We start from the raw sequence: 12534 nt of genomic DNA, 5'->3' as shown, positions 1-12534 counted from the left end.
TAACTCTGAGGAAGGGAAGCTTGCTGGTTAGCTGAGAAAAATAAAGTGGCAAGAGTCAAACTCTCTTTCTAAATGTCTATGGAGATTCTAAGTTATCCAGATCATGGATGTTCCAAAGGTGCTTTTTTCAAAAGGCAACTGAACTTTCTGGTTTTTCTTTGAAGACGTTTCACTTCCCATCCAAGAAGCTTCTTCAGGTATGGCTGGGTGGTGGGGAATAGAAGGATTTACACTCCTTGCAGACAGCTGGTCATTTGCATTCTTTTAGCAGGTCATTAAGGTCATCTGTGTCATCAGGGTCATCTAAGTAGTGCAAATGGGTGTGGAGCCTTCTTGGAACTGTTGAAAGGACTGTGTTGTAGACATAATGGCCTCTTTAACCCCTCTTTCAAACCAGGGATCCTCTCTGTTCAAAATATGGACTTTGTTGTCTTCAAAAGAGTGGCCTGTGTCTTTTAAATGCAGATGGACTGCTGAATCTAGTCCTGATGTGTTTGTTCTCCTATGTTGTGCCATGTGTTTATGAAATGGTTGTTTCATTTCCCCAACGTATACTTCTGCCCATGGCTCTCTGCATAGTACTCAGTTTCTGTCTGGATGTTCTATCCCTGGGGTGGACAAACTTCTGTCTTAGTGTATTATTGGGTTTGAACATATGTTATGCTGAAGATCCTCATAAGCTTGAACAGCCCTCTTTCAACAGAGGAGGAGAGATACAACATCATCTATCCCCAGTCTACAATACAGTCCTTTCAGCAGTTCCGAGAAGGCTCCATGTCCATCTGCACCACTCAGGTGACCCTGGCAACCCAGATAAACCTCCAAGTGGCCTCAAGGACTCTCTAAAAGAGTGCAAATGACCAGCTGTCTCCAAGAAGTAGAAACCCTTCCATTCCCCACCATCCAGTCAGAGCTGAAAAAGCTTCTTGGATGGGAAGTGAAAGGTCTTCGAAAAAAAACTAGAAAGTCCAGTTGCCTCTGTCTTGAGGGAAAAAGCATATTTGGGTCTCTCTTTCTAGCTCACTTTCTCCTCCTTGGCAACCATGGGCCACATTTCCACTCCTCCGATCTGGAGGCAGAGAGAAGGGACATCTAGGATGCCTCACTCACAGAACTTAGAGGCCGAAGGGTTGATGTTGAGGTTAATGCTGGCAGCAGCAGCGGCGGCGGCGGCGGCCCCTCCTTTTCCCGGCGCGGCTTCGCAGTCCTTCCCCGGCCCGTTGGCGGCGGCCTCGGACATCATGTGGATCTCAAGTTCCTCCGCTACCCGGTGCTCGCACGAGGTACGGGAGTCTCCCGGACAAGACGAAGGAGACAGCCCGTAGCCTCCGCCTCGCCCTCCCGCCGCAGGATCCCAGTTGTTGTGGTTCTGGTCATCCATGAAGGCCTCGTAGCTGCTGCTGCTGCTGCTACTGATGCTGCCGCCGCCTCCGCCGCCTCCGCCGCCCCCCTCCTCCTCCATGCTCTCTTCCTCCATCCCGACAGGCCTGGAGGGGCCCGCTTTGTCCGGGCAAGGGAGGAGGGGGCGGGAGGGAGCGGAGAGAATGTCACAATCGGCTTCTCCCCATCGCAGAGCCAGAAGCGTCACGTCTCCGGGCTACAAGGAACCCACCGGACCGATCCCTCCGTCAACTTCTACCCGGAAGCGGATCACGGATTCGCGGCCGTAAAGCGAGTTGGGCATAAAGCGTAGGCTTTAACATCGATGTATCGTTTACGACGGCGGTTTCATGCGCTCGCTCGCCGCCGCAAAGGATTGTGGGGATCGTAGTTGCATAGCCTCCTCTGATCGGTAGAGAAGATCGTTGGGCTCGCAACTCGCGATGGCCGCAAAAGTCTTTCTGTCGTTATTCTCTCGGTGATTTCGGTTGCCCCCGCCCCCCCACCGAAAACACTGCCGGCCTGAGGTTGATTACACGTTGCTACTACGTGCAACTCGCATCGTTTACTAACTAGATAATAAGAGTATAACCCAGTTGGTGGTTTTTAAGTGTTGGAGGATGGTTTTTATATTTTAGCCATACAATCCGGACTTCTTAAAGACAAACGAATCTAGATATTTTGAGATTATGGGATCTAAATAAATTGCAAAGTGTTCCCATCCGCTTCAATGGAGTACAAAAGAGTGCAAAAGTCCGGAGAAAATGCAGTCCTTTAGGCCACAATGCCTGCAGTCCGGGATAAGGACACTTTCCTTCCCCCCCCCCCTAAAAAAATACATCCCTGTGCCCCATACCACTTCTTTTTAAGTTCTGTCCGGTGATAAGCTGTTGCAGGTCCAAAACTGCTTTAATTTATAGTAGGGGAGGTCATATATCCCTGGGGAGGGAAGGAAAAATCCTAACTCCAGTCTGTTTAGTGGAAAGAATTCAATAAATGTAAATCAGGTTACAAGAAATACTGGAATCTTGTGGCTTTAGCAGGTCACTCCCCTTTCTCATCATAAAAAAGGCTTATTTTGGCACTTAACTGTACCCAAAGATAGGGAAAACGGCCCTGCACATCTTCCCAACTTTAAAATGTCACCAGGAGCTGGTTCCATGTCACTAGAGAAAAGGCTACTTTTTCCACGTGTTTCTAGATTTCTTTGTGTAATGCATGCACAAGAATGTGCTGGCACTAGAAGGTAATAAAATGTGGAAATCCCTATCCACAGCTCTCACAATTTTTTCAAAGCCAATGTTTATTTATTCATGACAGCTCAACTTTCATAAGAATGTCAAGGTGAGGTTTTCAGGAATGTAATTTCCTACGCCTATTCTCTCGCCATTGTACCATTTATTTCTGTAGGCCAGATATATAAATATGTAATTTTGAAAACAAGGAAGGGGATAGTGTGATTCATTCATCTATCTGACCGGATGCTCTTTCAAAATAGATCTGAGGACATTGTCACATAGGAGCACTGACATCACATTCTCCCATTTTCCTAGAAAAATATCAAAAGTTCAGAACAGATTTACTCATAAATTTATCCTATAGTTAGCCTACATTGATCTTCTGCTAGCTGTTGTTCCAGTAAGGAATAAATAATTGACTGATTGACTGGTTTTAGTATTGGTTTCATGTGAGTTCTCCTTCAATATATCAGGTGGTTTCTTGTTTGTAGTGTCATGGTGAGCATATTAGGATGGATATAAAACTCTAGAACCTCCCTTTAAAAAATTTGCTACCCTCAAATTAGACAATCAAGCATTAGCTGCTATGACTATGATGAATGGAAATAGTACATTTTAAAAGCTTAGTTCTCTGTCTCTCTATACACAAAGAATTAATTATGACATTTTCCTCTTCAAATACAGGAAGAACCAGAGGCTCCCTAAAAATTAAAATAATCTTTGTCACTAAACTGTACAAGGAGAACTACAGAAATGTGATTCTCTATCTAGTTGAGTGCTTCACTTCATAATTAAATATGAGGGGAAGCATGAAGCTGGCTATATACTACAAATAAACAAAAATCTGCTTTCTTCCATGACAACCCAGCAGCTGATTACAAAGAAATGTTAAATGAAGGTTCATAACAAGGTTGAAATAAGATTAGTAGCGGAAGAGTATAAGTTCAATTAAAGACTGGGGGGATGGAAAGGGAGTAAAAATACAGGTTCCAGATATATATATTTCTAGAGACAAAGCATTGCAACAGGCGTAGACACTTTCATTTTTCTCCTAGTGAAAGTAAAGGCAAATCAAGAAAGACCTGAAAAGTACATATCAAAAAATGGGCAAGTTAATTTGCGAAAAGTTTTTCTTTCTTTCTTTCCAGTTAATAGTCTAGAATGTGCATAACCTATAATAGACCTCATGCAACCAAATTTAATAAAGTCTCATGATCTCTGGATATGGCCGTTAAGGTCCTAAATGTTCAAAGTATGACAGAAAAAGTGCTGCATAGTTTATCAGCGTTACACACTCCAAATAAGTAAGGCAGTTATTAGCTCTGATATGTCTGAAAACAGGACTTTCAAGATCGCTCATTCTTTTATACAAAGGGACTTTTTCAAGCACATGAAGACTTCCCTGACTTCGTCTCCATTCCCCAGAGATCCTGAATGTCTCTGTTTCCTCTAGAGAACTTCCATCCCCTTTGAATAATTTCCATTCCCATCCACCATTTCCAATATTAAATACAATCTGGGAGGGATCTTATGCCTGTGGGAGATAACACTCCATTGAGAGGCAGGAAAGACATGGAGAGAATCATGAGCACTCCCTGGAACTTGAAAGCCAATAAATGTTAGGAAATGAGAAAGAAAGATTGAGTTTTCACCGTACACTAAGACCCAATATAGATTATTAATGTGTCAATACTGTTGAAAGAGGATGGTTTAAGCAGAGTGTTCTCCATTACTTAATTAAACAAGGTTCTACAACACTAATGAAAGAGTTGGGAAGTAAAGCAAAAATTCAAATATTTGAATCAATTATTAAAATTGATTCAGAAATTTAAATGCATTGAAGCCAAATGAATATTTTAATCAATACAATTTGTTGAATTCCACCATATTTACTTCACTGAAGAACCACTAGGTAGTAAAGTAAATGATTTATTTAGTCTCAGGAATCAGATTCTCTGCCTTCAGGAGAAGAAAGAGATGTGCTATTTCATTCTATATAGGAATACAGTGGCTAAGACGCTGAGCTTGTCGATCAGAAAGGTCGGAAGTTCAGCAGTTCAAATCCCTAGCACCACATAATGGAGTGAGTTCCCATTACTTGTCCCAGCTTCTGCCAACATAGCAATTCAAGAGCATGTAAAAATGCAAGTAGAAAAATAGGGACCACTTTGGTGGGAAGGTAACAGTGTTCTGTGCGCCTTCGGCAATTAGTCATGCCGGCCACATGATCACAGAGATGTCTTTGGACAGTGCTGGCTCTTGGGCTTTGTAACGGAGATGAGCACTGCCCCCTAGAGCTGGAAACGACTAGTACATATGTGCGAGAGGAACATTTACCTTTACCTTTATACAATTCTATACTCCTCTTAGAGCAATGTGACAAAACCAGTGCATAATGCTGCATGTTAACAAAATCTATGTAACTTGCTTGCAGACTTGTCTTACATACTTGAATTAATTCATTTGTTTAAGCAATCTTACTAGCCTTAATAATTATCAGGATTGCACATATGTTGAGAATGATTTTAAATAATAATAATTTATTAAATTTATATGCTGCCTGTCTTCCAACAACTCTGGACATCCTACAGTTGTTAAAAAAAATTAAAAACAAAGGAATTAGAATACACACAGTGTATTCACAGACAGAAGAAGAAAGATAGCAAAGAAAACAAACCCAGAAAGGAGTAGGAAAAGGGGCATAAGAATCAGGTCTTTAAGACCCTTCAAGACACCAGCAGGATGGGAGATATTTGAATTTCAGCGGAACTTCTTTTCAGAGATCAGGTGCAGCTATAGAGAGTTTAAAGCCTCGATAGCTGGTATTCTTTAATTAATGGAACTTGAAGTGTACCAATGTTGCCAGATCAAACTGGTCAGGCAGATACTGTGAGAGAAAGATAGTATCTCAAGTAACAGGCCCTATGCCATGTAGGATTTCACATTAGCTACCAGTACCTTTAATCGTACCTGGAAGCAAACTAACAAACAAACAGATAGCTTGCAAAGCAGAGGTATTACAAGGGCATACCAAGGCATGTCTATCACTGCCTGTGTCGCTGCATCCTGGACCAGCTGAAGTTTCTGGATGATCTTCAAGAGCAGCCCCACTGTAGAGTACATTACAATAATCATGCCAAGAAAGGGTATGTTTGATTGTCTGAAGGGTTGCCTGATCTAGGAAAGGACACAAATGGCACACAGGTGAAGCTAGGCAAAAGCCTTCCTAGCCACAATGTCTGCTTAATAATTGAGTATAAGCTGTGAGTCCAGGAAGAACCCCAAATTTTGCACTGTTCTTTAGTGGAGACATGCAACTCTATCCAAGTTCAAAGTTGGAATATTCTCATATTTGGGCACTCCAAACACCCACACCCACTTGGTGTTGGTAGAATTGAATGAGAGACTGTTCTTCACCACGCAAACCCATACAGCCTTCAGGCACTGGGACAGAATCTCACCAGCCTCATTTGGCTGACCTGGATTTGAAAGATATATACAGTAATTGGGTATCATCAGCATACCTATAATACTGGACTGCAAATCAGTAGATAACCTCACTTAGCAATTTTATGTTGATATTTGGGGGGGAGGGGGGAGGATAGAGAGAATGCTCCTGACCAGCTTGTTCAAGAATGACTTTATCTACCAGATAGCCTGAATAATCTTAGCAATTGCCCAGCAGATGTTGGGGGGCGGGTCCCTACTCAATAGGGAATAGGCCTAAACAGAGTTTCTGGATGGGTATCAGCAAGGGCAGAGAAATATGAACATCTCACCCCTCTTATCGCCATGAGGTAATGCCTAATATGGACTCACACCCTATCAACATTATTCTATCCTCCAAGATTCTCTTGTCATTTGTTATTTGTGCTTTCTGTCATTTGTGGTTCTATTTTCACTACTTTGTCAGACAAAATTTGTTCCACATCTGTCATTCCCTCATTGACAGTGGTGGGATTCAATTTATTTTTTTTACTACCGGTTCTGTGGGCATGGCTTGGTGGGCGTAGCAGGGAAAGGATACTGTAAAATCTCCAATCAGAGGTGGTATTTGCCGGTTCTCCTAACTTCTCAAAATTTCCACTACCGGTTCTCAGAACCTGCTGAATGCCACCTCTGACAAGGAGCCAATTATGACTTTTACATGGTCAATGTTGCATGAAGAACCCAGCCCAAGTAGCCGAAGTCTCTCATTCTTTGACACATTTAATCCCACAGCATTTTTCCTATTCCCTCCCCCCCCCCACATGATGATAGGGCAGAGGTGGTATTCAGAACCTGCTGAATACCACCTCTGCTCATTGATGTCTTATGTTCTATGGACATATTCTATCTACAGAATCAGATATCATTATTACCCTGTGGATATTGCAACTGCTAATTTCTGGCTTTCGTTCATAAAAGTGCCCCTTAATAATTCTAGTGTTGTGATGTTTTCCATCATTTTCTTAGTCAGAGTTCATCAACCCTAAAAGCTGACTTGTATTTTTCCCCTCTAATAGAATTCTTGGTCCTCTCTAATGTCCAGTTTCTAAAATCATAAAGTCACCTATCTTTGTTATAAGCCAAGATATCCAAAATAATTCTAGTTCTCATGAGAAGGTACTTATTCTCCATAGTTAATTTTTTAAAAAGTTATACTACCAGTCAATATTTCAAATTTAATAGTTTGTAATTTTGTAAATTTAATCCATTGTAACTTTCTTGGATCTTATTAATAACTAAATCTTACTTAGTTTTCTGCTGTTTATTTCAAATTCTTTAAGTTCTCAAACTTGTTATTTTTTTATTTTTTTTCAGAGGGAAGGTAAACTCATCCAGTGACTTTTCAAATAAGTCTCTAATAGCGTTAAGATAGTAAAGGGTATCAGACCTAAATGTAAGGGCCTATCAAGGTGACTTTATAACCTGGAGATTGCTCACATTCAAAAAGGTTTATATAGGGTAGAAGCATATAATTCTGTTTCCTGTTCTCTGTGGACCATAATACCCCTATTAATATGCCTACCACATACAAATTGTAAATATGATTTTGATAAAAGTAAACAGGAATGAAGAAGAGGTGCCAAAGGTCTCAAAATAGTTGTAGGAAATGCAAGTGGATTATGAATTTGTTAAATTCGGTGATTGCCCAGAATTGGTCCTGAACACAAAGTACAGCTGAAAGCTTGGCTGTAAAGCAATGTGAGTTATCTTGATTTGAAGTTAAGAGGATTAAAAGAATGTAAATAATTCAAGTCCCCAAGATGAGTTTTTCTCTATACATTTATACATGTGTCCACTCGGGGGAGTCCTTTCAATCTGATATTCCTTTTCATGTGCATTTCCCTTCCTGCTTCCTCTGCTGATCAAAATGTCAGCTCTTTATATGGCAGAAAGAGGGAGATAAGAAACAGTCGAAAAAAGAAACTTAACAAGTAAGAATGATAGAAGCAGCCCAAGGAGTATTGCTGCTGCCTCAAGAATTGCTACCAGGATAAACGTGCCTTCAGAAAACAAGGAGGGAAAGAAATGGCATTAAGGTGCTGCAGTCATTTAATAACCTAATTTAAACTGACTGGTTTCATTTCCTCCTGCCAGTAAAAGCACAAATATGCAATACATTTTAATGCATTATTAATCCAATTTTGCTAATTACTATGCTATTATAAAGCATCCAGTGAAACCTATCAATTTAATTTTTTTCAGGGGTAAACCCTTTTAATTGAATATTTGCTGCTGCGCTACTATTATCCATTACAGATTGCTTATGGCACAGAGTGCAGTACTGCAAGCTAGTTCTGCTGAAGCCAGCTGCCCACAATTTGGCAGATCGAATCTCACCAGACTCAAGGTTGACTCAGCCTTCCATCCTTCTGAGATGGGTAAAATGAGGACCCAAATTCTTGGGGGCAATATGCTGACTCTGTAAACTGCTTAGAGAGAGCTGTAAAGCACCATAAAGTGGTATATAAGTCTAAGTACTATTGCTATTCTGTCATTATGATATGTATTACACAAAATCCCGAATTTAGAAATTCTCCTCATAAGCCTCAGTGGTGCAGTGGCTAGAGTGCAGTACTGCAGGCTACTTCTGCTAACTACCCGCTGCCTGCAATTTGCCAGTTTAAATCCCACCAGGCTAGGTTGACCCAGCCTTCCATCCTTTCGAGATTGGTAAAATGAGGACCCAGATTGTTGGGGGCAATATGCTGACTCATTTACAAACTGTTTAGAGAGAGCTGTAAAAGCACTATAAAGTGGTGTATAAGTCTAAGTGCGATTGATATTGCTATAATAGTTTAGCAAAAAAATAGAAAGCTGGTGGGAAGAACCAGGTTTGATTAGGAGCAATGAGGTTTGTTGTTATGGTGTAGTTCAGTGTATTTGGAATCAGCCGAATTTCCAATACTTTAATGGAAATCTTAAAACATTTAATTCTTAAATTATTACCACATGTACTGTAAGGTGAGAAAATATGTTTTGACAGATTTGGAGTGCTTTTGTTTATTTACTATAAGGATCAAGACCTTAGATAGTTCCAGACATCTTGAAAGCATGACTCATCATCCTAATAAGAATTTAATTGAACAACTGCCATCTTACAATTATTTCAAAGAATAAAAACAAGAAGGCGATGGTCAGATTTACTTTAATGGATAAGAAAACCCTGTCGCAGGTTAGTTTAACAGATCAGAAATATGCATGTAGAATCATGCAAATTTGAATCTAAAATATTTTTACTTTCAAAAGACAACATGTTAAAACTACCTAGATGGCACTGATTTGTACTTTCTGACATACATTTCAGTTCTTTAATTCATAATTACATTTTCATTTCCCTACACATACTCCACTCCACCAGATCAGATCATCTTCATTCAATCTATTAGATAGATCCTTTTCCTTTTCTTTGATTTCACAGACACACAACATACCCGTTTTTCTTAGTTAACTTCTGAAATTTGCTTTTTACCACTTGTATATTTTAAGTCACAATCTTCCACTTGCTGTGTGTGGTCTTTACCAAATGAGTCTATTAATAATAATTTCAACCATACATTGTTGCTTTGGTCAATCAAGGTTTTCGTATAATACTTTTTAGGAACATTTCATAGACTAATTCATCAGCTTTAGTCATGCTTTTCTCTTTAGTATTCCCAGCTAATAATGTGAACATTCTGACACATATTGCCCAGGATGCCAGAAGCATAACAAAAGTCTACATTAACTACAAGCTTGCTCAAATTATTCTATACGTGCTATAATTTCTAATAAAAACAGTTATTTTACAAGCTAGTGTACTGTTGCTTGCCTCCCATAAACTAGATGGTACGTGCATTGTTACCGTGTTTATGTAAACAGACATTTTAGTTATGTGCAGCAATCAAATAAAATTCTGTATTTATTTATTTATTTATTGCCCATACTCTCTCATATCTTTATTGTATGACTTGATTTCTCCAAATTTCTCTCCGGCATGAGAATGGTTATATTATTCTGTTTGTATTGACACTTCATTTAAATCAGCATCTATAAAAAACAGCCTGCTGAGTTTCTCATTTAGATTTCCACTCTACAAGGCAAGCTAGCTGCCTGTCAGAAACTTGGCTCAGCAACACTCCTGCCTGAACCAAATGAGTTGGCTCCCTTTCCCTGCATAACACACACCACCTGTGTTCTGGAGGAATGAATTGGCATCCATTTGTTTTCATTCAAGCTTGCTTACCTCGATCTGTCATTTCAGCCCTTGCATCACAAATCCAGAAGGGCTCAGCTAGTTTGCTGTTTTGTGCATTTATAGTAAAGATTCCATTTCAAATGCTTCAAATAGTTCTTGCTGGGAGGAGAATGTTAGACAAGGGAAAAGTTCTCTATTAACACAGAAAATAAGATTGATGACAATATTCCCTATTGCCCAGGGGGAGGCGGGGAATCAGTGATTCTAACAAAAAAAAAAAAACCCTTAAATAAAGCCCTTAAATTATAAAATTATTAATTACCCCTTTCTTTTCCTGCCAATTTACCAATCATGCTTCCTGTGTTTCCAGTTGTTTTTTTGCTATTGGTCATTGTTTCTTCTTCTTTCCTGTAGCATTATAAGTGGTCATTGGTGACATTGGTTTTCAGTTGATGATGGTAAATGCCAAGTCTCTCTGTAAGGAAAACAGCTGGTAGATCTGGCATGCATTACTAAAACCTGATAGGGTAAGGATCCTAATATTGCTCACCCATAACTCTGCTTTCTCAGGTTTTGATTCTTTTTCAGCCTCAATGCCAAAACTAGGAACTTGGGGTAGCACTGAAAATAATGTCCTGCCACCAGGGCATCTGCTCCTGACTGGACATGAGTGCCTATTTGTTAAGCTGGATCAGAGAGAAAAACTGAGAATCCTGTTGGTGTATCTCAGTTAATTCGCCAACAGGGATCGGGTGCAGAGGTGGTATTCAGCAGGTTCTGACCAGTTCTGGGGAACCGGTAGTGCAACTTTTGAGTAGTTTGGAGAACCAGCAAATCCCACCTCTGACTGGAGATTTTACAGTATCCTTCCTCTGCCATGCCTACCAAGCCACACCCACAGAACCGGTAGTAAAAAAAAAATTGAATCCCACCATTGATTGGGTGGCTTAAATCTCCTTGTTTCAGGTGTTGAAGAGTCAGGAATTCATGGTCTCCATATCAACCATGAGTTAACACTTGGTGACCCCGACCTCAAATATGTAAGGAACCATATATTAGATCTTGTGTTTGCCTCAGAACAATTGTTTGGTAATCTGGATATGGAGAGTAAAATTTAGCACCTTACCAAATCATTTCTGGTTTAAATGAAATTAACTGCCCTTGTTACCTTAGGAGAAAGCAAGCTAAGTAAAAAGACTCACTACAGATGCTTTATGGATTGAGAAGGATTGCAGCAACTGCTTGCAGAATTTCCCAATTGCCACAATGAGCTCAGTTTTGGAAGGAGCTGAACTAGAAGATGCTGTCATTGATGCTACAAATACAAGAAGGCATGCTTGGAAGGCATTGCTCTGACTCGAGGAACATGCTGAGGAGTTAGGAGCATAAGGTGATAAAATAGTATAACGGAGTTGGAAGGGACCTTGTAGGTCATCTAGTCCAACCCCCAGCTCAAGTAGGAAACTATATTATTCCTGAGAAATGACTGTCCAGCCTGTTCTTGAAAGCTTCCAGTGATGAAGTTACAACAACTTCTGAAGGCAAGCTGTTCCATGGGTTGATTATTCTCACTATCAGAAAATTTCTCCTTATTTCTAGGTTGAACCTTTCCTTGATCAGTTTCCATCCATTATTCCTTGTCTGGCCTTCAGATCCAAGATCACCCCAATAGTATGTTACCAAGTTTGCTAAGTAGGATAAAGGCATCCTGTGATTTTATCCTGTAATAAGGGAATCCTCATCTTTGATTCCCTGCACAGGTCACTAGCTCTATTTAAAAACCATAACTACCCATCTTTTTTTTTTTTTTGGAAACACAACGTTCTATGCATTTGCTTCCTGTAAATCTTGCTGGTGGAAACTCTGCTTTTTTGTGACCCAGATTGGCTGACAATCATACTACAATACATTGCCTCTCAAGACTGCAACTGAGACTATTCCTCTGTTTGCTCTTTCAGAGTCTGATTATCAGGAAGCTCATCCAGGCAAACTCTTAAGGACTTGGGAATTGCTTGGGAATTATATCTCCCTGCACTTCAAGCTTTGTCTGCCAGTATCTACTGTATATTTGCCTTTCTATAGTAAATCTCAGTTACCTACCATATGCGCACATGCTTGACCTCAGAGAAAGCACCAACAATCTGGTAGATGGTTCTACAGATTGCCTGGTTAGCTACAGGCCACAGGACACACTCTTGAATCAATGACTCCCAAGTCTGTTTGCCAACTCCAGCTGGTTCCTTGGTTTACTGA

At 40.3% G+C, this 12534-nt stretch overlaps 1 protein-coding gene across 1 annotated transcript in view; it reads right to left on the bottom strand.

The window, feature by feature from the left end:
• The window catches only part of CACUL1 (CDK2 associated cullin domain 1), a 40833-nt gene extending 39076 nt beyond the window's left edge, over positions 1–1757 (bottom strand). The window contains exon 1 of the mRNA XM_026704845.2: positions 1111–1757. Coding sequence (XP_026560630.2) covers positions 1111–1477 — 367 coding nt within the window. The 5' untranslated portion in view covers positions 1478–1757. The remainder of the gene's footprint in view (positions 1–1110) is intronic.
• Positions 1758–12534: the final 10777 nt, after the last annotated feature.

The sequence above is a fragment of the Pseudonaja textilis genome, chromosome 4, assembly GCF_049901715.1.
Source record: "Pseudonaja textilis isolate UNSWEBS1 chromosome 4, rPseTex1.2, whole genome shotgun sequence".
In the NCBI taxonomy this organism is placed as follows: domain Eukaryota; kingdom Metazoa; phylum Chordata; class Lepidosauria; order Squamata; family Elapidae; genus Pseudonaja; species Pseudonaja textilis.
Note: the sequence above shows the minus strand (reverse complement) of the source record. Positions and strands in the feature narration are given on the sequence as shown.